The sequence below is a fragment of the Chelonia mydas genome, chromosome 6 (assembly GCF_015237465.2).
Source record: "Chelonia mydas isolate rCheMyd1 chromosome 6, rCheMyd1.pri.v2, whole genome shotgun sequence".
Classification (NCBI taxonomy): Eukaryota; Metazoa; Chordata; order Testudines; family Cheloniidae; genus Chelonia; species Chelonia mydas.
The window spans coordinates 35923588-35949163 of record NC_051246.2 but is presented as its reverse complement, the minus strand read 5'-3'; the positions used below and the strand labels follow the sequence as shown (position 1 = coordinate 35949163).

Here is a 25576-nt window from a genome sequence, read left to right as displayed (position 1 = left end):
TTGCAGATGAATGCTTGACCTAGAGGTGAAAATCTGTCTAGCCCATAACTGATTGCCTGAGACTGATTGCCTGAGTCATCTATTCACCTAAAGCCTTGCTAGTGACTAGCTGACCATGACTGTAGTAATACAGAAAGTTTTGCCAAAATAAATATGAATAATGCTGGTAACTGTACAAAAAGCAGGGAATCTCAGGCATTGCCATGGAGTTGTTTGCTCCTGGGACAAGGCTGCAGAATTTTTCGAGGCCTAAAACTATATACTTTTCATCCACCTCAAAGCTGCTTGCTTCTCATTCTGTCTAAACTCTGTCTTGGTAGATTCAGAATTAAACCCATGGGAGCTATATTGTCTGCTGCTAGCATTTGTATTGTGAGCCATTGGTAGCAGAAGTCTGTCCTTTCATTGGGAAATGGGTGGCAGTTGTGGATGCTTGTTTTCTCTGAGAGAGAATTATCTACAAGAGAGGAGTGTTTCTGAAAAGCTTTTATAGTATATGGGGCAGTGACATGAGCGCTATCTGATACTGAACTCTGTAATCAGAGCTAATATAGGGATCAAACTATTACCTTCAGGCATGCAAGGACCATTCATATTCATTGTTCTTTGGCAGTAGTTCCCTACTTGATAAACCTTACATTATCCTAATGTATATTTACACCATACTTTTGTCTTCCTTCCTCCATAGAGTGTTTTTCTTTTTCTTTGTCCAGGTTGGGGAGGGCAGGAAATAAGGGGGTGGTGGATTAATGTTGCTAATTTATTTTGTTTTTAATTTATATTAGTCAAAGAGCTGAACTGGTCTTTTACACAATATTTTTAAACTAATTGATAGAACTTTGACGTCCATTAAAGTACCTAACGTACTAAATTGACGTCCATTAAAGTACCTAAATTGCAAGACAGAAGCTCTGTTTCATTTTGTAACATTTTTGTAATTTTCACAGATTAAATGTGAATTCAAGCAAGAGACGGGAAAACAATGATCCCTGCTGAACTGAGTAGTAAAATATTAGATAAAGAGGGGCACATTCCTGATATTATTCAGAGCTCAACTCAATGTGCATGGAACCATGTGGGCTTCATTTATCTTCCATACTGGAGATTGGTGGAATGTGACAGTCATAGTAAACTTTACATAATTTTGCTTCTTGTGGTTTAGAATGAACCTTTAATCAGACCCAAATTGCTGTGGCTTTATAAATTCAGTTGGGGAAACCTACCATGCTTGGCTTGGTATAAATTTAGAAAACTATCACAGCAATATAACAGAGATGTCTGAAAATGTTGCTTCTGCTGTTCTTGTAGACAGCAGTATTTCCTGCTATATGTGTCATATGTTTTCAGTTTTCCAGCCCCTTTCCCAATGATCAGTGAAATCATTTTGAATGTTGTTATCTAATTAAGTCTAATCTCTGGTATTTCTAAAGCACCTCTCACCTTAGTGTCTAGCCTTTAGAAGAGAGCAAATGATGTTATTGCCACTGACGGTGAACTAAATGAGCATGAGATGAAGACAATGCACACAACAGTTACTCTCCACAGTCATAAAATGTTGGTGAAAAATCGATAAAATGGTGATTAAAAGACAATCGAACAAGAAAATGGGCAACGATTCATATTAGAAAATAGATTATTTTGAAAAATCTAATTTTACAAGTACCATAAGAGTTTATTCATGCCAAGAAACACTTGTTACCTTCTGAACCATCAGAGTTCTAGGGGTTCAACAGAACAGCTGGAGCTTGTCTCTAACATGAGACTTCATAGAAAAGCCACTATTCAGTGGGGCTGCATGTGCTCAAAGAGTGTGTTGCATCTTAGCATGGAACTGGACATGGTCTCTCTGGCACCTCTGCAGTTGCCCTGTCCAAGAAGGATGCTACTCTTTTTGCTGAGAAATCTGCCTACCCCAACTGCTGACAAAAAAAAGTTTGCCTGAGAAGGGTGGGGCTGACTTACATTCTTTTTCTCCTTGGAGCTGTATTAACAGTGATCGTGTAATTAGAAGCTCTGTGGTTTCTTGTTTCTCTGCTACTTATGAAACCATGGAGACCTATTAAACACCCAGCCTTTGTATGTGTGTCAGACTGTTCTTCTAACAGGTGTAGTCCTTCACTGGACTTTTGTTTGAAATAGGATTTATTGCAGTCACATGCATTGGTGCAGAGACGCCTTGATCCCATGATAGATAAGGTTGTCGTTATATCTTGCCAGGTCATACACAACAATTTGTTCATTTACTAAATTTCTGTCTTTAGCGGGTATGGATCTAAACAGGCTACATGTGATGATCTATTCTAACTGTAAAAATGTAGCAGATAAATTCATCGTTACTGTGAGTCTTTCAACTGAGACTAGGTCTAGTTAACCTCAAATTATTTGGCTCCATAGTGTTCACTTAAATAGTAGGGAAGAATAACTCCCCTCCACATGAGGAATTTCTAGGTAGAATTCTGTGACGTGTTATACAGGAGAGTCAGACTATATCAGGGGTCAGCAACCTATGGCACGCGTGCCAAACACGGCACACAAGCCAATTTTTAATGGCACGCTGCTGTCTGCCGGAAATGGGCAGACAGCAGCATGCCACTAAAAATCCTGCCCGGCCTGGCCCGCTCTTTTCCACCCCCCGCCCACCGCTCTCTCCTTGCAGGGCAGGCAAGCTTCACCCTCCCACCGCCTTTTCCTCCAGCATGCAGGGTTCCTGCCCCTCCTCCTCTCCCTCCCTGCAGCCGATCAGCTGACGGCCCTTGCCAGGGAGCAGGAGAGGTAAAAGCGGAGCCGCAGTGCGCTCTCTGCTCCGGGGACCTTGGGGAAGGGGGTGGAATCAGGGCATATCCCCTCCAGCCCCCTGCTGTGAGCCGCTCAGGGCGGGGGCTGAGAGCACCCCCATGACCCCAGCCCACACCCCCCAGCCCTCTGCCCTGACCCCTGCACCCCTCACACCCCCCAGACCTCTGCTCTGACCCCTGAACCCTCCTCACACACACCCAGCCCCGTGCCCTGACCCCTGCACCCCCCTCACAACCCCAACCCTGACTCTGGCACCCCCCACACATATCCAGCCGCCCCCAGCCTCCTGCCCTGACTGCTGCACCCTCCTCACACACCCCCAACCCACTGCCCTGACTCTTGCACCCCCCACATCCCCACTCTCACCCTGAGCACCAAACGGGAGCTCCTGCACACACACACACACACACACACACATTCCCACCTGCACCCCTCACACCAAATGGGAGCTGCCCAGTTAAGCACTCCACACCCAAACCTCCTGCCCCAACCCTGAGACCCCTCCCTCATTCTAGCTCCTGGCCAGACCCTGCAGCCCAACCCCCAGCCTGCTTCTTCAACCCCAGCCCTGTTCTCAGCACACTCCCACCCTCATCTCAGTGCAGAGAGAGGAAGAGAATGGCTAGAACCAGGGAGAAGGTAGGTACCTACTCAATGTGGACAGAGCCGGGACTTAAGACAAGCAGCGGGCTGAGCAGGGCCGGCAGCCAGGACCCTGGCTGGCAGGAGCCAGTGGACGGAACCCCAGACCGGCAGTGGGCTGAGTGGCAGCGGGCTGAGCCGCTCAGCCCACTGCCACTCTGGGGTCCCGGCCATCGGCCCCGCTCAGCCCACTGCCAGTCTGGGGTTCTGGCTGCCAGCCCCTTGCCAGCCGGGGTCCCGGCCGCAGGCCCCGCTCAGCCCACTGCCGACCTAGGTGAACGAACCCCAGGCCAGCAACAGGCTGAGTAGGCCAGCGGCGTAAGATCAGCATTTTAATTTAATTTTAATTGAAACTTCTTAAACATTTTGAAAACCTTGTTTACATACGACAATAGTTTAGTTATATAGTATATAGACTTATAGAGAGAGACCTTCTAAAAAACGTTAAAATGTATTGCTGGCACGCGAAACCTTAAATTAACGTGAATAAATGAAGACTCGGCACACCACTTCTGAAAGGTTGCCGACCCCTGGACTATATAATCATAATGGTCTTTTTGGGCCTGAAAGCCTATTAAATCTATGAGAAACAATGGAGATATGCTGATTTACATCAGCGGAGAATCTGACCCTTTGATTTTAAGCAGGTCTGGCTCAAGAACAAGGATGTATAAGTACAGTACCTACAAGGAAATTCCCCTTGTTTAAAAAAAAAATTAAGCAAATTGACGCGGACGTGTAGTAACAGAACATGGGGAGGGAGCACTTTTCCTTGCACTATTGCACTCTGCCTTGCACAATACACAGGGAGGACACTACATAATAGACGGAACTTGGAATGCTCCAAATGCTTAGTACACACAGGGCCAGATTCACTTTGTCTAGAGCGGAGAGGAGTAAGTGATATCCTGTCCCCAAGCCCCCAGAAGTGACAGATGTGCCACAGAAGAGGGCCAGTTGTGATATTGCCACTGCCTTCCACTAAGCATTCCTTTCAGTCAGGGGCAGGTTTCAGTTTGTGGCCAGGACTCCATGGGCACTCCACTGCTAATGGGACGTATTGAACAAGTTTGTATCCTGGCTAGGGTTGGTAACATGCCCTAGTTGTTTAATGCTGCACACTTCGGGGTTGTATTAGCCCGTTCTCCCTAATCCTTGGCAGATTTTCTGACAGGATCTTTTCCCCCCCAGTCTGTACTCTTCTGCCAGAATAGCTCCAGGCCTGAATCTATCCCATTAGCTAATTGTTTTCCGTAAATCCATTTGTAGGAGATAAGTAAGTGCCTGATACTGCCCCTATGAGAGTTTTGCTCTTGTCTTCAGTAGGATCAGGATCAGTCCCCAAGTATTATTATGTCCGTATTGCAGAAGGGGATACTGGCACACATAAGTTTAGTGACTTGCCCAAGGCCACATTGGGGAGTCAGTGTCAGAACTTAGACTAGAACTCACTAGTAGCAGGCTCCTGGCTCAGGGTTAGAATTAGACCACTAGACCGTGTCTCTCTGGCTCACTGTTATGGTTGATATAATCAGCAATGTGGGGGGTTTCTTGTTCATAAAGTTTAGGTAAATTTTCAACCACCATTTAAAATATAATGTAGAATGAACAGGCATGGAAGATAGATACCAACAAATATCCACAGTCAGGAAGTGCCCTTGTAGAACCTGATCCAGTGAAATAGGAACTGCAGTTGAAAAGCTGTCAAGCTTCTAGATAGACAAGATATTAAAGAAGGACAGAGAATACAGAAAGGGGGAGGAGTGAAAGGATAGTCAGTGGCATTTGTTGGTATCGTGCACATATCTGTCCAAAAATCATTACATTCATTAATCAGGGTCCCAACTGTCGATTATAAGAAAACAAAATGATTTTATTTTAAAGTTGGGCTATGAAGTTCATGTCCAGATCTGGATGCTAATCCCCTGAAAGCATGGAGGCATTTGGATCTGGGATTTGGGCAGTGCCCATTATAGTGATAGGCGCTAACTTTAAAGTTTGGCTCTAGATTCAGATCTGATCTCTATTTCTCCCGCCCTCCACATCCAGAGTTTTACTTTGGCCTATTATGGGGACTGGAGACTGTCACAAATTCCTGATCTGGTTCCAAACTTCCCCAAAGTTCAGGGATGTCCAGAGCCAGGATTTTGGTTCAGACCCATCTCTCTTTTATTTGTCAAACATTCAGAAATTATTTGAGGCCAGACAAAATGCTCCTTTGAAGCCCTGTGAAGCTTCCAGTCAGCTGAACTATACATGATTTTTTTTTTTAAGATTGGCTTTAAATAAAAGGTGATAGTTAAGTTGTGTTGGAAATCTGGCCTTCTGAGAACAGATGTAAGGCAGGAAAAGGAGAGACACAGAAGAACTGAGCAGTTTAAAGTAGATGCAGCTGCTGTCAGCCACTGTGTGCGCTTTGATGTCTGCAGAATTGCTGCAGTCCACTGATGAAAATTGAAGGACTTAAAGTATTTCTAAAATAAGATGGAGTTTCTGAATGGGGTTCAAGCACCTCCTCCCCGTTTGCTCTGGGGGCTATATAGTAAAGAGTTTACAGCATAGGGAGTTGCTCCCTAGAATGCCGAGACTGCAATGGTGGCTGGGCTTTGTGAGGAATATGTACTGGGAGGGAGGTTCTGTGAGCTCCCCTGCTCATCACACCTGTTCACAAGCCACTCACAGTTGAGTCCTGTATGTTTCAATAGCCTATAGATAATTGGAAACTTTAACTAGTAAATGTTTGTAGCTGCACTTGGCATTGTAAGGGTAGATAGAGACAATGCCAACTGAAATATCACACTTCTGTCTGAAATACCGTTAGCTACTGATGTTACAACTAACATCTAAGAAGATCAGAACCAAAGTAGATTAGAAGAACAAAATATTTCCGCTAGTCTTTCTGTTTGTTGTTATGCACATTTCACTGTACTTGGGATGGAGTCCATTTTGTGGTTTGTCTAGCATAGTTGGTCAGTTTCCCCTGCTGTGGGTCTGGGTCTTTCTCACAGCAACAGGGGAAAGCAAAACATTGAAAAAATAAATGATTGTAAAACGACAAAATTGGCAGAGATACACAGGAGCAGGCATAGTTAACTTTTTTGTTCGTTTGTTAATTCACTAGATTTCAAGATGACTCAGCCCACGTAAATGTCATGCTTAATGGCCTCGACTGATCCCCATGCAGGCTAGCGAGAAAAATGTCCCCCCCTTCCCCTCCACCTTTCATAGCAATGCAAAATTGACCAGGTGCAGGGTTTTCACTACTTCCTCCAAGTCTAGTGTTTGCCAAGGTCTGGGGTGCAACCCCTGAGAAGGTGTGGATGACTAGCTGGTGGGGTTAGGGGGGTAGGCCAATCTCTCAGTTGCTCTCCAGAGTGAGCAGTTGGTTATGGGATCGAACCAAGGGAATTGTGGGCATCGATTCCACCACCCCACACCAATTCCCGTAATACACAGTGACAATTTCCCATAAGGAGGTCTTCCAGAAGGCAGAGCAGAGGGCATTGGGATGCCTTACCACTGTGCAACATGCTTTTGCTGATACAGCTTAATGCTGTGTGGACTCAATGCGCCATCACAAGCGGCTGAGAGGGAAGTAATTACGTAATTACGTAAGTTGTATTGTTGGTGACAGAGCTCTTACTGGTACTACTTTCTAGTGTATAGACAAGGCCTCAGCTTAAAAAAAAAAAAAGAGTAGATTTCTAGCTATGGTTGTGAAGGAACCTTCAAAATATGAAGTGAGCCTAAATGACGCATAGACATTTGGCTGAGTTTCCAGAGAATCTGCCTCGATAGCTTTAAGGTGTGAGCTGCCCCATCTATTCCAACGGGTCTAATGACGATACTTTAAATGTCAAGATTGTTCCCTACTTCACATCAAAGCATGTAAGGGGGGGGGAAATCAGGTTATGAAGTTCTACCCCAGCATGCCCAAAAGGAGGTGGCACAAGCGAGGTGGGCATGGGAGATGTGTAAACTGACAGGTGCTGGCCTTTAGCAACACATGGCAGGGCTGCTGGGTGGGGAGAGGGCTCGACTGGTTTGATTTTTTTTTCCCTTGAGGAGAGCTCAGCTTTCAAACGTTTGGGAAACACTTCATTAGTCTGTTCCAGTAGGGCAACTCCTCTGTTTCCTTAACCAGTTAGCAGTTAAGCACTAGAACGCCTGTGAGCCATACCACAGGACATTTAACAAATACATATGAAGAATTAGTTGCTTTACCAAGTCCTATTTTCCGCATGTCAAAAGCTTAAGAATCGATGACTGAGATCCAGTCGGAAAATACTCCTGCTTCATTTTCCTTTCAAGCTAGGATGTGTGCAGAGCTTTTCCAGTAAACCTGGAAATGGCTCAATAGAGGGAGTGCTTGGGCTCTCGATGTTTCCAGTAAAATCCTGTCATTGCGTATCACATTATCATCCATCATACTATCATATCACACCAAGACAGAGTGCCAAATCTGAGAGAGGCTAGAATTGCGCAGCTCCCAGGAAACTGAAGCAGCCTGACTCTTTGAGATCTTACACCTTTGCCTTCAATGCCCTGCTTGTATCTCCACTGAAGCATGACACCTGTGGCTTTAGATTAGCTGTCTGCTGAGCTCTGTGTAAGCTTGAAAGCTTGTCTCTCTCACCAACAGAAGCTGGTCCAATAAAAGATATTACCTCACCCACCTTGTCAATCAAAGACAGAACAGTGATTGGTACAGGATGATGATGGCCCAGATGGTGGCTGGGTCTGAAAGGGAAAGGTATTGTCCTGTCTTCCTTTAGCAGTCTGGAGAGCATAGCAGTTTATAGAGAACGTAATTGTGGCAATGTTAATAATAAATGTTGTGAGGTAATGGCAGCCAGAGCACATTAAATGAAACAGCATTCATATGTGCATGTCAAAGCAGGGCCAAAGAGTATCCTGGCTGTCCTGTCCTATTGGTAATCAGACTGCTGATTTGTTGCTACATTGAGATATTTGGGATTCGATTATTTTAAAATATTGTCTTGGGCTTTGCATATATTCCCCAGTATCCTTTGTAGAGTCTGTCCTCACAATTACAGTTTCTACTATAATTTGTTTTAAAAGTCTTGAGCCGCATGACCAAGTGTTCTAGGTTTATAGCAGTCAGCTCTGCAGGTCAGGAAGATGCAAAGTAAGGGGGCCTGATTCTGATCTGACATATCCTAGTCTAAATCCACATTGAAGCCACTGAAATAAATGGTTTTACACCAGGGTGTTAAACCAGCATCAGTGAGAGCAGAATATCAGGCACAGGGATGTTGTACTGTGCTAACATTCAGTCGCCACTTATGTTTATTCAAGTGATTTTGGGCTGTGTATGAGATGGATGACTGTTTTGCTGGCAAATATTTTTATTGGTCTATCAGCCACAGTTGTTCATCTGTAACTAATACTGTTAGTATTGCAAATCTGAGCTCTTACAGTCCCCACAGAGAAAGTGGAAAGAGGAAATTCTCTGCGATACTCTTCTGGTTATCTTACTGCAAAGCTGGAAAAGATTAGAAACTGCAGTTTATGAACCACAGCTGGGAACTAACATGCCTATGGACCAGGGCTCAAAGAGCAGATCCCATCTGAGGCTTTTTTCCTTTGGAAACGAAGTACTCCATGCTACAGATGCTGATCTTTTTTCTCCTTCAAAAGCAGGTTTTAAGGATTATAAGTAGGTAAAAATCTCTAATTCGGTTCTGAATTCATGTAGCTGTGGAGCAGATATGCTGTGCCTTGCATGTACTTTGTTATATTAATTCATCCTTAAACACTAAATTCCTAGGGCCAGATTCTCAACTAGGGTAAATTGGTATAGCTTCATTGAAGTTGAGCTACACCAATCTACACCACGGGGGATCTTGTCTTGGGTACTATATGATAGGGCAGAGATTTTGTGGTTCTCATCCATGTGCTCTGAAAGTTTCTTCCAGAATGCATGCAGACGTCTGGTTTTTCCCCAGAAAATGGTGGTATTGGTCTGTGTTGGGGTAGTATGACGGGTAAAATGCATGAGCTGAGTGTACCTGGAATGCTGCTTTAGTGTGATTTCAGTGCAGGTGTCTGGCTAACTCTCTGCTGAGCTGTTCTTTTGGCTTTTAGTGGGGTAGGTGCTCTGAGATCTGAAGCCTGTGTAAAATCTGCAGTCTTCCCCACTCGCTCTCACCTACATGTTAAATAAAGCATCCCCACTGAATCTCCATCCGTGGTTCTCCAGCTGCAGTAGAGGTAGAATTCCCTAACCACCCTCCCCAACTCCCTGCTTGGAAAACTGTACTTTGTCTCCCTCTTCTGCAAATGGGGCTGGGCACCTGAAGCCCCTGAGCCTGATGGAATATTGCTGGAGCCCAATGGCAGTCCTGAGCAGGAAGTGGAAAAGGACTGGTTTGTGGATATATGGATGGGGGGAATATGTGATTATACTTGGGGGAAGGAAGCTGGATGATGCCCCACATGCCTGACTTCACAGAGGCACTGTAAAATCCAGAGGATGCCAAGGGTGGGTGCAGCCCAAAAGCAAGCACAAGAAGTTGGGTGTTGATGATATCTGGGGTCCTGTAGAAACCTGTCCCCCAAAGAAAGGAAGTGTGTATTGATACCACAGTATCAGTACATACAAAAGAATTCACTGATGTACCCATGTGTTTCCTTTTAGCACCTTCTCTGCCCTGTTTCCCCTGCCTCTGCCCCTTTCCTTCCCCACTCCTACTCTTGTTTCCCCTAAGCTTCTGTACATGGCTGCTGCTTTCCCTCCAATTTCCCCTACCAGCTGTAATTTGCCAATTCACAGTGATGTAACAATTATGAATGATCAGTTTGGTTTTTGTCCTGACGCACTGTGGACATGCCATGCACACTCTGTTGTACAGTAAACGCCCCTGGCATTTACCAAGACTTATTCGCTTGGTATATGTTACATTTGAGTCTTTTCAGTGCAAAGAAATGCAAAGGGCAGCGATGAAAACATTCAACGCTCCATGACTCACTCATTTCCTTAGCATAATTCTTTCTCCCAAAGTGGGAAAGAGACTGATGCACTCCACTGCCCTGTGTAAATTGCAGAGGCATCTGCATGCAGTTTTTCTTTCCACCATCCCATTTTCCCCTCTTTTCACTGTGAGGCTGGCTTGCTCAGTTTGACTCGGCTTCCCGTTTGCCACGTCTGAGGGGCTGAGCAGCAGAACATTCTGTGCTGCTTCACGACTCTGTGGGGCTGCCTTGCAGAGCATCACAGAATGAAGAATTACAGCCACCAGCGGAAACTCATCGGCGCTTAAGCTCCAAGGCACTGCATTCCTCACAGCTTTTCCAAAGAGGCTGATTATTTTACCATGACTTTTTACCGTGGACCAATCATTGTGTTGCCAATGAGACCATTCTGCAGATAAATGTACTGTAGATTTACCATGTGTTAACTCAGCAATCCTGTACGTAAAGCTCAAGGAAATGGGAAACAAAAGAGGGCTTGTAAAGGGAGCTGATCTGCAAGCATGGACTGTGGTTAGGAATAGTTTTTGCCAACAGTTTAACAGTTAATGTGACAGTATACAGTCACAGGGCCTGATCCAGCTCCCGTTAGAGTCAATGGTAGTCTTCCCATTGCCTCCAGTGGAAGTTGGATCGGCCACATATGGACAAAGGAAACTTTCTCTCTTTGGCTTCCACTAGGGGACTCCTTAAAGGGCAGTCTGCCTCTCCTTCATGACAAACAGCAAAAGGAGCAAATCAAAAGGACTCCACCCAGTAACAGTCCAGAATGCCTGTGCGCTTCCCTCATGCACAAAGTCCAGTTGTATGTAAAAATTCTACACTTGGGCTGTAGCTGCAGACTGAATATTCTCCTTGGTTCACGGCAGCAGCAGGAGTGTGGCGTGGGATGGGGCTGAGGTTCAATAGGCACTAGAGTTTGGGGAAATGCAGAGATCACGTTTATGAACCCGTGGAACCAGCTCAACACATCGAGAATGGTCACCTCCATTGTGGCATTAGGTCACCCAGTAAGAAGCCCCTTACCTCAATTTCCCTTTTCCAGGCACTTCCATCATATGTGAGAAGGTGGCTCCACTTGGGATGCCCACCTGCAGCAGGCAATGGCACAACTGGTGGTCTGCCTCAGTTTCCCCTTCTGGAATCCCAGTAACTCTACACAAGCTTTCCACATATCACTAGTCCTTTGTAGAATTCATTTATTACAAGAGCCCCACAACCATAGTCCAGAATTTCCCCAACGCAGCCCAAACAGTACGTTCACTCTTCCATGTCCCAGCAGTCCATCAACACACCCCTGTTCATTCCCTCTGGAGCACCTGGCTCTGGCCACTGTTGGAAGACAGGATCCTGGGCTATATGGACCTTTGGTCTGACCCAGTATGGCTGTGCTTATGTTCTTATGTATAGCTCCAGCATCTCTCACCATGCTCCAGCTTGTCTTGGGAGGAATGGCTCTAGCTTCTCTCACCACACCTCACCCCAGCTTCTCCAGCTCAGGTGCTTCCCCACCCTGTTTCCTTCTAAGGGCAGGTTCTAGCTTGCACCTGGGGATATCAGCGGGCTCACCCTGCCATCATTCCCCAGCCCTCTCTGGCTTTCTGGCTTCAGCACTCCAGCTCAAAGAGCCAGCACACGTCTCTCCCTTCTACTCTCAGCCTTCAGCCCTCTCTGGCTCGGGGAATTTTACAGGTTACCCCCGACTGCTTTTCTCTTTCTCCAGCCTGATCAGGCTCCACTGCTCAACCAGGGAACTCTCATTGCTCCCTCCTGCAAGGGCTCATCTCCTGAAGCTCTCAGTCCAGCTCGGCTCTTCCTTTGGATTCTGGATTCTCCACTCTCCCTCTGTGGGCTCTGAACTCACCCTCGCTTTTGGGCTGTCTCTCATTTTTAACTCCGAGGGACAGCCCCACTCTCTTCATTACATCAAAATAGGGCTCACCTGGACTGGAACAGGAGAGCTGGGCCCAATTTCATTTAAGGGGCCAGCCACCCTCTTACAAAGGGATTCTTCTTAGCTTGGCAGCAGCACTCCTATCCCACAGCCATAGCTGCACACCAGGACCGGTAACTCTACTGCCATTGGCTGCCAGCACCCAGTTCCCCTCGGTGACCTTAGAGAGGGGAGTCACAGAATACACAGTCACCGTTAGTGCTGCTTTAGGCAGCATTAACTGTCCACCGACATCTCTTTCAGTTTGCCTACAATCTGGGTAGTGAGTGGGAGTGGTTTTCCTCCGGCCCTTCCTTACCTATTCCTGACCCCACTCATTTCTTCTGCATGGTACAGGGGAAGAAAGGGGGGGGCAAAGGTGGCTATGCAGAGTGGGAAGGGACCCACTTCTGTGTATAAATGGGCCCACTGGGGCTCTTTTTGCAAATTGGCTTCCTTCTGCGCCATCCAGCCAGGAGAGCATATGGACTAAAAATGATAATTATCCAAGGCTTGAAACGTGAATTAGACCTGAGAGGATCAAATTCCTCCCAGAACTTCCTGGGATTACACCAAGGAGGAATTTGGCCTGAGCTCCTCTTTCTGTAAAGGGCTCACATCAGAGGATCTTGCTCTGGTCTGTGTCACTTTGGTAACACTGTGCCCTCTTTTTCCTCTTAAAATACTCTTGACACCTATCTCTAGCTTTCATATTTCAGGTAAACATTGCACTGTCCTTCACTCCTTGGATTTAATTGGGTTTGAACCATTCCATGTTACTTAAGTTAATGAAAAAAGAAAATTAATGTTTGTCTAGTGACTGGACTCATTTCTGCTCCGAGCTTTGGATACTATACAAGCCAATGCGATAACATTCATTTTGACAGGAAAGCGTATGTTTAACCACTGTCTAATGTATTTGGGTATTTTGAAGTCTGTTAATCCATTCTGAAATACTTCCTTGACCCCATACTTGACTCATTGGCTTACAAGGAATTTTAATGTAGTAGCTACAGTCCAATTCACTGTGAGTAAGTAAAAAAGGCATTATGCGAAGTTGACTCATTATGATAAACATAATAACAATATCTAGAGCTGCATGATTTTAAAAATCTCGGCTTTACAGATAATGGCATTTGGGTGCAATAGTTATTATTTTTCTTCCTGCAAAAGACACCCCATCAGTTTGACTGGAGATTCCCAGGTTCTCCTGTAGCATTTGTAACGTTAGATTTATATTGTACAGCATGTCTCACCCCAAAGCCTTTAACTCCATCAACTGTCTTTCATTTGAATCTAAAGATGTCGACTTTATATAATCTGTGGCTTCACTAATACAATATGTACAATTAGATTCCATGCTTATGAGATAATCATCTGCGGCTGCCAATTGAAACATTCTCTAGCAGCAGCAGCTATCCAGTCTTTTTAATTAAAACAATACTAAAATATTCAGTCTCATGTATGTGTGTGTATATATATATATATATATATATATATATATATATATATATGATTAACATCACTGCCTAAAGTTTAAATACTGTACTTCAGTATCTTACATTATTAACGTAAAAGCATATTTTTTCTCCATGCCCTTGATGCACATGTATGTGTGTGTGCGAGATATAGATCTAGTGCATGTAAAAACTAATGCTAATGCAATGTTAAAGTAAAAAACAAAAATAAAAAATCAAGCACTCAACATTTAAAAATTTACAGCTAAGGTTGAAAGCTCAGCCTGAACTCTGCTCTCCTATGCACAGGGAGGCAGCATGATATAATGGTTAGACAATTGGTTTGAGCATTGGCCTGCTAAACCCAGCATTGTGAGTTCAATCCTTGAGGGGGCCATTTAGGGATCCATCCTCTTTTAATTGGCCCGGGGGGTCTCACTAAGAGCTGCAACGTCAGTGTTGAGTCTTGCCAGTTCTCTGGCAATTATGGCAGTTCTTTCTGGGCATTCACTGTGCTGAGAGTCCATAAGGGTGTGGACATTCCATGTGGCAAATATTGGGGATTGGTCCTGCTTTGAGCAGGGGGTTGGACTAGATGACGACCTGAGGTCCCTTCCATCCCTGATATTCTATAATTCTATGAATTGGACTGGGAGTCAGGTGGCGTGGGTTGTAATCCTGGTTGTGCTGTAGACTTGCTGTCACTTAATTTCTATGTGCCTCGTTTCCCCATTGTAAAACAGGGATAACAACGCTTACTTTTTGTAAAATGCTTTTAAATCTCTAGATTAAAAGTCTTTTATCGGCACATATTATTATATTAATTATTAATATATTCTTATAACTTTATATCATTATACTGTAAATTGTCAATTAGTACAACGTATAATATAATACAAACTGAATTTCTTTTGCACCCTTACATGTAGTACGTTGCATTACAGCATATAGAGTGTAAAGATTGGGCTTGATTTTGAAGTCTCAGTGAGGTCTACCAATCAAACCCAGTTTGAAGAAAATCAGTTGAAAGGTTTAAGGTTATGAACATCTAAAATTGAGTTTTGAGAGTCTGAGAGTGAAGACTTGAATTTTGAGAATCTTGAAGTTTGGTGATCGCCATTTTGGGATGATCCCCTGATAACCATGAGACTGGAATGATCCTGAGCAGGGATAACCCAAAGTTCTAAGCTACCTCACTGATAAACTGATCTAAATAAATTACTGAAAAAAGTTTCAAGTTGCCCATTTTCAGAAGTACATGATAACTAAAATGACTTTATCCAGGACCCTCAAGGAGACGTGTACTCATCCTGAGTGTACCGAGAAGGTGCAGCTCCGCAGCTCCTTAAAGAGTAATGGTTACCTTTTATTATCAGACCATAAATCTAGAGCACAAAATTTGTATCTGGATGTCAGCACTAAAGTTCACAAATGTTGGCCCATCTTTAGCTCTAAGGGTTAGAATAATGCTTTCCCCATTGGTCATGTTTAATGAATTAATTATTTGGACCTCTTTACGTGTTACTGGCCAGATGTGTCCTCATGACCTATGGAGAATATTGATGTAGATAAAATTAAAAGAGAAAGAAGTATTTAACTGAGGAGTAGAAAGTATTTTTAGAGACAACTTTGAGAAGGCAATAGGAGTGGTGCAAAAAACCAGTGAACTGCATACATTTCTTTTGGCATTGTTGAGTTTAGATGCTATTCCCTCTTCACCTTCTCTGGCAAGAGACCACAGCGGTAAGGCAGTAAGTAATAATGGTTGTAATACCTGTAGTTTAATGGTGGTGTGTTGAGAACTGTTCAGTGCTATTCATTTCACTCTGTGAGAAGCTGCTATGGATGCATAAACCCACCAATATGTTTTAAAATAGGTATCTGCCTTGGGTTTTAGACATCAGTAAAATATTCCCAGCTGTGGATGCTCAGAAGCAAGTCTTGTGAAATCTTTGCATTTTATTTAAAAAAAAAAACAAACAAACAAAAAAAACAACTGCCGACATCATAGCCAAGATCTACTCCAAATACTTCCAGCTGCAGTCGAAGGGATGACTCATGCTGAAAGCTGAGGAGCTTTGCTATGACTCTTTCACTTGGTTCACATGATTTTTTTTTTTTTTACATTCCTGTCTGTTTTTCCTTTCTTTAAAAAAAAAAAAAAATGAGAAGGAGATTCACCCAAGGAAAATCCATACGAGGATGTGGAGCTAAAAGGCCGTCACGCAGGCCGAAAATCCCAGCAGCTCTCTGAGAATTCCCTAGATTCTTTGCACAGGATGTGGACGCCACACGACAGGAAGTACACATCACCTCCCCAGGTAATTCAGTACTTCTTAGAGTATAAGCCTTCATTTCTTACTGTGATTTAAGTTATTCTTAACCTTTTGCAAGAGAATCAACTAGGGCATAGCAGGAACAATAATTGTATCCAAGTGAGAAAGGGCATAAAGAAAAACAGTTTAGACAAACACTTCAAATAGTTACTGTAAACACTTAAATGGCCATAATCTAGATACTCTTCAGCATCAATTTACTGTAAAGGTTTATTGTTACTTGAAACAATTCTGATATTATTGAATATATTAATTGCTAATATTTAGAAATGCCGATTCTCATCCAGCACCTGTTGTAGTCAATGAGAGTGTTTCCACTTATTGTAATGGGACCTGTATCAGGCCCTAAAGCCTTTTGATTACTGAGCCTTTCCCTACATCCATTCAAAATTCTCCACTGGGCTTTTAGAAAGGTCAGAACAAAGAAGAAATGTGTTTTCATCTTGTGCGAGTGTTGTTATGTGGGGCTCACTGAGCAGCAAGGTAACTTATGTTGTATTGTAAAATAGTTTTTATTGCCAAATTTAAAAAAAAAACAAACACAGTATTAAATGCATAATGAAGAAGGAGAAAGACAAAGTATCGCACCTTTTCCCCCAAAAGAACAAAACAAAAAAAAGGAGAAGCCTGAATGCCTACATTCTGGTCCTGACTTGGCTAGTGTGAACAATTTATAGCACAGTGCAAAGACCTGGAAGTCAGAGAGGTCTGCATTTTGTGGAGAATATCCCAGAGTAGTCCAGTTTTGTGTGCAAATTGTGAAATGGTGTTGTTTTTTTGTTCAATATAGGAGAATTTTCACTCAAAAATGGTCCTAGTCTCAAGCACAAATGTAGATTTAAAATATTTGCATATATAATGTTAAAATAATATGCATGTATTACTTTGACATTCAAAACTTCATTTTGTTCAAGATGTATTTTTGCATTGAATCAAGCAGACATTCACATCAGTTTCATGAAAAGGTCACACAAAGCCACATTTCCATCTTATGAAATGGCCTCAAACCAAACTGGGACTATTTCATCACTAAATTAAATTTTTTGGATCTTTTTGGCACCATGGTCCATAAAACTTTCGTAGTGTCAGCGTTTACAGTTCACATGATGGTTCAATTATAAAACAGGAACACTGGCAAAAAAGGAGGACTAAATAAGGCCAGCAAAGTGTCACTGAAAAGGCAATGACAGATGCAGAATGAGTAAGAAGACAGAGGAGAAAAAAATTGTAGCCCCAACAGAGATGAAAGAGTTACCACAGCTGATTATGATGATTTACTTGTATTATGGTAGCACCTCGAGGCCCCAAATGAGATATGCCCCACAGTGGGCCCGCGCTGTGGTTGGCAGTGTAACAGACACATAGTAAGACACAGTCCTTGCCCCCAGGAGTTTGCAGTCTAAATAGACAAAAGGTGGGAGAAAGGAAGGATTATTCTCCCCATTTTACAGTGGGGAGGTGAGGTACAGGTTGATTAAGTGACTTGCCCAAGGTCACATAGGAAGTCTTTAGTAGCAAAACCAGTAAATGAACCCAGATCCCCAGAGTCCTAGCCCTGTGTCATAGGCACAAGACTGTCCATCCACTGATAACTTCTTTCTGACAAGGGACTAGACTAGAAATTTTATTTAAATTCTGTCATAGCTATGTTGTCATTTTGCCTAGATATAAAGCAAGTAGGTAGCTACTGTAGCTTATCCATGAACCTGTAGGATTTTTCAGTGATTCGAAGTATAAAAGTCACCATCTCCTGAGGAACAGCCACTTTAGTTACTGTTCATCACCCAGTTTTTCCAGTGCTAGCAGCATAGCTGGTATTCCCTTAAAATCATGCATCATGATGAACGATAGGGAAGAGATCAGGAGGTCAGCAAGCTTTGGACAATCACCTCCCAGCTGAATTCCTTTCACTAAGCTGTACACTGCTGATGATTTTTCTGGCTTGAGGACTTGTGGTAAGCAGAGACCTCAGAAACACTGGTCTGCGGTCTTTCTGAACCCCACTGTGGTTTTGATCTTCTTTCGAATATTTGAAGGATTCAGATTAAAAAAAGGAAGTGTTTTATTGATGGCATTGTGTCTGTGACACAAATCTCATGTATACCTGTCCCATGTATACCAAAAAACCATGCTTAAGCATATAGAATATGCAGCTCCTGGAGCTCTTTAAAGAATAATGGTTGCTGCAGGAATATGAGACCCCAAAAGTGCTGGTTTGGGCTGTAATTGGTTAATCTGTTTGTTTTAAGCAAGTAGACTTCTTACTGTAGCATGTTAGTAGCTAGTAGGTTTAATAGTAAGATTAATAAATATCACATAATAGCATCTTTCATCTGAGCATCTGATTACACTCTAGAAACCTTGATTAGGCCTCTTAAATTATCTGAGGTAGGTACAGTAATTATCCTGATGCAGGTAGGTAAACTGAGGCACAGAGCGATTCAGAAAGTGGCTTGCACGCATTTAAACAGTGGCTGGGCTGGAAAAAGAACCCAGGAATCTTGGCTCCTAGTCCACTGCGTTAACCCCTGGGCAGCAGTACAATATATTGCTGCCACACAATACAAAATACTGTTAGGAAACCTAGAATTGTTCATGCCCATAGATTGTTTGGTGCTTAATCAATGTAGTGAGACTCAGCTTTCCCACAGTGATCAACTAAGCAGATTCATGTTTTGAAGAGATTTTCAGAAGATTCTTCATGAACGTGAGACAGAGGAAAAACTAAGCTTCAAGTTCTTGAAATGATTGAGATAGTATTTACTGTATAGGGAAAGGCAACGTTATAGAAATACAGAAGGCCTGATTTCCCCACACCAGTGACATCAGTGGAGTTAGTCCTGATTCACATGAGTGTAAGGGAAGGGAGAATCAGACCCGCTGTGTCAGTGCTCTGATCTCAGCCATACTTTTATATTGGGGTACAATATTAACATGCACACTTTATTAAATTGTCTGACCTGCACCTCACAACGTTTGTGGACGTTTAGAGCCCTGATTCAAAATCCATAGGAGTCAATGTAAGACTTTCTGTTGACTCTTTGGATCAGGTCCTAGATGCAGATCCAGATCTGATCATTTTGATTTGGACCCTTCTGTGCTTAAAACCGTTGTACGTGTTGCAGAGAGGATGCTTGCCTGGCAAGAAAATCTTTGTATTGCCATAACATATTCACTAAGAGCCTTTTCCAGCTCTCTTTGAAGTCAGTTGAGAGTCTTTTCATTGACTTTGGAGGGAGATAGAACAGACCCCAACACAGCTGGCCTTTGCCACCATGGCTTCATGTCTGTGATAGGTGCTTCTCCAACAAATGGGATGTCAAGTTGTTCATGTTTTTGCAGCTACCTTCAAAGCCCAGCAGCCAGTCCCTGCGCATTGGGAACTGGTCCGAGAGGAAGAGCCATCGCTTACCACGACTACCCAAGCGACACAGCCATGATGACATGCTGCTTCTGGCTCAGCTTGGTATCCCCTCCTCCCCTTCCAGTCTGAATGAGGACAGTCTGAGCACCACAAGTGAACTGCTGACCACACGCAGGGCCAGGAGGATCCCTAAGGTAATGGCCACAAGACTATTGTCCAAATTATGCATCAGTGACAAGGGTCCAGCCTTGGTTTCACTTTCACTAAGGCAAGTGTGAGTTGTCACAAGAACAGATCCTCAGTCCTGCTCTGACCATGCAAAACAGCCCTTTGATTGGCTTAACTGGCCCCTTAAGGATTCTCTCTGCATTGGGGAATGCTCTGATGATGTGGAGCCGCAGTAGTGGCTGCTATTCCACCCCACCTCCTGCCCTGGGCCTAAGGGACGTGCCTGAGGAAAAGGAGATATGATCAAGGGATCCCTTCCCCACTGTGATCTCAGCTGCTGGAATGGCCTCTTGGGAACTAGGGGACTGCTAGCTTAAGTTAGCACAGCCTGCAGGCTGCTCTGATATGTGTTGGGTATCTGGGCAGGTGCAGATTGGCCCCAGGATCTGGGAGCAACAAAGATGGCTTAAAGCTTCCTTTGTCCCAGTAGCTGGTTTCATGCTGTGCACAGCTCAGCCAGTCTGGAGGATCTTGCCCAGTATGTCTGTACAGCATTTATCCATCAATTAAGTCTGTTTTCCCTACAGAAAGAAATGTTGTGTCCAGATTTGAAACAGCCAGCAGAAGAGCTAGGAACTGTGGGGAGCAGAGGGAGATCTCACTGTTTACACACATTGGCTGCATGCAGTGGAGCTGGGATGAGAGATCCTCCCCTGGAGGTGGGGTGGGGTGGCTCTGCACTGCTCCCAGCTGACTCTGGGCCTTCATTATGGCCCAGAATATTAAACACCCTTTTGCCAGCCTCACCTAGCTTGATATTTTATTCAGCTTTTCCACTATTTAAAACAATCACATGATTTTCTGAAAGCTCTATAAGGCCGAGCATTGTACGATACCTAGCTCGAGGAGTCTGAATTTGTAACTGTTGATCTATCACTGTTTATAATGTTCAGTACGCATCTTAAGATTTTTGCTTCTTTTTTTTTCTTTTCTTTTCGTTTTCTTTAAAAGTTTTGTTTATTACAACTGTTCCCAAGGCAATCTCCACTGACCTAACATGGGCCCTATGCTTGACTCACAGCCTGCGCAGACCAGATCAACTTACAGATACAAAATAAAAATTAATTAAATTTAACGCTTTCGGCCAAATAAAAAGTTTCAATATAAAGTGGGAAATGAAATAATTGCCTGGTACAATAGCGTCAAGGAAGAGAGAATTGCCAACATGTTTATTTTTAGCCTGTGAACAATGCTAGTTTTTATTGTACATTTCGCTCTTTCCTGTTCTATAGAGGAGTGTTTTCAAAATGATGTAGCTATAAATATTGTGTGGACAGAAAAGGAACATTTTTATATTTCTGAAATTCTGCCTAAGCAGGAAGCAAACGAAAATGAAGGCAACTAATAATATGCCCTTAAATAATTCTATCAGGACCAGATTCTGATATCCTTACTCACACTGAGTATAATACCTTACTGCAGGAGTAAGATGTTACTCAATGGGACTTCAGTGGGTCTACCCCTGGAGTAAGTTACTACTCAATGTAAGTAAAAGTGGCAAAATTTGGCCCTTAATTTTGTACCTCTTTCCTCCATTTGTTTCTTTGATTTAAAGGGATAGCGTCATCTTGAAAATTACCATTGTTGCCAACTCTCACAACTTTATTGCAAGTCTCACAATATTTGATATTTTCTTAAAGCCTTAGCTCCTGGAATCATGTGATTATGGGAGAACCTCAACTTTCATTAAAAGAAAAAATTAGTTTCTAGCCCTTGTGGAGAAAAGCTTGAAAATGTGATTCCCAAAGACACAGAAACTAAAAGGCAAAAATAAATAAATAAATAAACAAAATAAAACAACTATCTTTTCAAAATGTCATGATTTTTAAGTCAGTCTCATGGTTTTAAGGGGCCTGACATAGGATTTTTGAAGTGGTGGGTTTGGCGATACTAGAGACTACTTGTGGAGTAAAGTACTACTCAACATGAGTAAAAGCAGCAGAATTTGTCCCTTTAATTTTGTACCTCTCTTTCCTCCTTTTTGTTTCTCCAGTGAAAGGGACTCTGTTGACTCGAAAATCATATTTCCACCTGAAAATTGTGTATCTCTTATTATAACAAGTATTACCCAAGGTGACCTGAACTAACTAAAATTGATCAGTGAGAAATTATTTGTTCCTCTGCTTGCTTTGTGCATTTGACAGCGCTTTGTGTGGAGTCAGTTTCAGTGTGATCTTGATGGTCAATCGCACCGATTCCCAGAGCAACTTCCTTGGGCCTTAATGTAACTGTTGTCACCAGCATGGTGACATCACTCTGATACGCTGCTCTGTGGGGAGTTCACATCCATGCTCTTCCCCAGGCGTTGAAAAAAGGTGTTTACTACCAACAGCAAAACTGGTCTGGGGGGCTCCGCTGCCAGCCTGGGGTTCAGTCCGCTGCTGGCCGCAGGTCCCGGATACCAGTCCGGGGGGCTCTGCTGCTGGCCTGGGGTCCCAGCCACCGGCCTGGGGCTCTGCTCCTGGCCTCAGCCCGGGGCTCTTCAGCCGCCCCCAGCTGTGGCCCTCTGGCCTCAGCCTGGGGTAGTGAGGGGTGTAGACAGGGCCAAGAGGGGGCGCAGCTCAGCATGGATCGCATGGATTCTTATTACTGGCACGTGAAACCTTAAATTAGAATAAATAAATGAAGACTGAAGACTCGGCACACCACTTCTGAAAGGTTGCCGACCCCTGGGTTAGATCCTCAGCTGGTGTAATTGGGCATTAAAGTCAATGGAACTACGCTGATTTACACTAGCTAAGGATCTGGCCCTGTATCGCAAAATATTTTACAGAATTGGAGTCAAATTATGTAGTCCTTAGTGGAGCAAACTATGTCCCTGATTCAGGAAGAGGCTTAAGCATGTGTCAGTGGGACAAAGCAGGTGTTTAAAGTTAGGCATATTCTTAAGGACCTACCTGAATTGGGACCTAAGAATTTAGCTCAACTGAGGATCACAGAATCTGGCCGGAAGCAGTGCAGATACAGAGATAAACAGTAGCACACAGACCAAGAGAGAGAGATTACAAGGCATAGGGTCACATTTTCAAAAGCACCTAAGTAATTTATGAGCTTAAATCCCATTTTTATACAGTACTTTAGCACTGTTGACAGTTTTACCCCTAGATAAAGGGGTTTTCAACTGAGATTGGAAATAAGATGGAGAATCATTGAGGAGGAGAGAGACAGGAAGGCAGTTCCAGACGGCAGAGGCTGCAGAGGACAAAGCTGTCATGCCAGTAGGGGTCAGATTATGTGGAGAGTCAGAGGGAAATAAATGAAGATACATAAAAGATTTCTAAAGAGAAAAATGTTTACACTCGCTGTTTGTTTGTCATCCAGGTGATAGTGTATTCTAATGTTTCACCTTCCTGGTTTCTTTTTTGCAGCTTGTACAAAGGATCAATTCTATCTATAGTGCAAAAAGAGGGAAAAAAAGATTGAAGAAGCTTTCAATGTCCAATATTGAGACAGCATCACTGCGAGGTATGACACAAATCTCTTGGTCTGATGAGACAATACGGTACTTTATCCATGTGAATGTTATAGGAATTGTTATCCAGCCTTCTGCAGATATTCCCCTCTTTGATCCACAGTGTATATTTTTCTGTGATCTCCTACACTTGCTCTGTTTGTCATGTCCCATTGACATCAGTGGAAGTTCTGCGTCCTGAAAAGGGAAATATTGGATGGCTTAAAACTAACTGGGGCTCAGATCCCACACCAAGGTCTGTCCCACCAACACCAACCCCTGGCTAAACTCCTCACTCTAGCCCCTTAGTCCTTAATTAACTTCTACAGGATTTTGCATTTGTAGATGTTGTACAAAATTCACAGTCTTGTCCCTGCAATTCATTTGTGCTTTTTCCTGGCGCAAAATTGTGGACTTAATTCACTGTGTGCTCAAGATTACACCTGCAAAAACACTGGCCCAGTTAGCAAATCAGGCCCTAAATGTTTATATTTGCTAAGAGAAGTAGTTCAGAAAGTTTTCCATTCTGAGGATCTGTGTAAGTGTATGTGTGTACATGCAGAAGTGTAAATGTGCATGTGTGTAGCTTGAGCATTGTGGAACTTTCATGTGAACACTGTTCAAAACTCCCTCTCAGATCAGGTCACATTTCACATGTTCTTCATGTACTATGCTCCATGTCCAGCCAGCTTGAGGTCTTGCACTAATGAAGAGCCTCCCTAGAGTTCTTTGATGCCATGCAACCTCCTTTCAAAAAGCTGAGAACAAGTGGAAGCGCTCAAATCATTTTTCAGAATGATGCATCCACCCATGTAGTTTTACACAGGTGGGGATTCAGTGAAACAGGCTTTGCTGTAAAGGGGTCTAAACCTTTGTGCTTTCAGCTAGGCTGTACCCTGAATCTCAAACATAAGAATAATCCTATTCCAATTAACAGTCTCCACAAACTGATCCTTTGAACCACTGATTTTGTGCAGTTTGAAACTCCAGCACAGAGTGCGTTGATCGCAGGGCTAAGCATTGCACCTTAGCCAAAAAAATAAACATCTAAAAAAGTTGTCGTTTTGCCTTTAACAGACATCTCTTTGTCTCTTTTGCAGATGAGAACAGTGAGAGTGAAAGTGACTCAGATGACAGGTTTAAAGGTGAGGGGTCAGTCCGTGTTAGCTTCCAGTCAGTCACACTTGCAGTCCCCATCAAAATAAATGCTCCTTTTATTGTATGATGTTACTCTTCATGGGAGGGCATGAAATTTGATTTCCTCTTTGAAACCTGCTACCCCTCACTACCTCCTGACTCCATTCACAAAGTTTGGAAATGCAGGATCATGAACATGGTATAAATATTGGAAATCAGGTGCATGGTGAACTGTGAGGGTCTAACTGATTTTAGGGGAAGGAGAAGCCATGAAACATAATGAGGAACCTGCTTTGGTAATGCCTGGTATGCTGGCATTTTCCTTTAAAGATGCACTTGCCTATGAGCGTGCACATGTATATGTCTGCAGACTCCAGATAGTAAAAACTACTGTAAGCTGTGCATCAGGGAGACTAGCGTAGCATCTACATAAGAACGGCCATACTGGGTCAGACCAAAGATCCATCAAGCCCAGTATCCTGTCCTCTGACAGTGGCCAATGGCAGGTGCCCCAAAGGGAATGAACAGAACAGGTAATCATCAAGTGATCCATGCCCTGTCACCCAATCCCAGCTTCTGGCAAACAGAGGCTAAGGACACCATTCCTGCCCATCCTGGCTAATAGCCATTGATGGACCTATCTTCCATGAATCTATCTAGCTCCCTTTTGAACCCCATTATAGTATTGGCCTTCACAACACCCTCTGGCAAGGAGTTCCAGAGGTTGACAGTGCGTTACATGCAGTACACTTGGCTCAAGCCTGAGGAATTACTCCTTCATTTTCGAGAGCACTGAAATTCAGACCAAACTATAAAAAGGAAGGAAAGCAGCAGGGTTCTTCCTCTGCACCAGAAATTGTTTCTATTGATTTTCTTTTTATTGATTTAAAATACCACACAATATTAATCACAGGGAAAAAGAAAACAGTAGTGCAGAACTGTGGCTCTGAGCTGGGGAGTGGAATGCACAGTTATGTGCATGTCTCTGTAATGGGCTGGAGCTGTTTTAGGTGCTATCAGTGTCCCGCTCCCTTCGGGAGAACTGAGCAGGCTGGTAGGGTTCTCTGAGAAAAGAGCATTCAATTCCAGGTGCTGGTGATGTGAGCATGCACTGTGTGGTTCCCTGTCATCCTGTTTAATTTTAGCCCGAAGTTTGGATACACTGTAACCTGCTTGCATGCCTAGAAGCCTCTGTGTAAAATGGAGACAGCATGTTAAACCTTACCAGTCACACTGCCA

At 43.5% G+C, this 25576-nt stretch overlaps 1 protein-coding gene across 24 annotated transcripts in view; it reads left to right on the top strand.

The window, feature by feature from the left end:
• The window catches only part of DENND2B (DENN domain containing 2B), a 290322-nt gene that overhangs the window by 186929 nt on the left and 77817 nt on the right, over positions 1–25576 (top strand). For 12 of the 24 annotated variants that reach the window (XM_043547895.1, XM_007057107.4, XM_043547892.1 and 9 more), the window contains 4 exons: positions 15994–16142; positions 19500–19715; positions 23118–23214; positions 24301–24345. In XM_043547895.1, the coding sequence (XP_043403830.1) occupies positions 15994–16142; positions 19500–19715; positions 23118–23214; positions 24301–24345 (507 nt within the window). Of the gene's footprint in view, positions 1–15990; positions 16143–19499; positions 19716–23117; positions 23215–24300; positions 24346–25576 lie in introns of all 24 variants that reach the window. The other 12 variants (XM_027819487.3, XM_043547888.1, XM_043547886.1 and 9 more) reach the window with 1 other exon arrangement.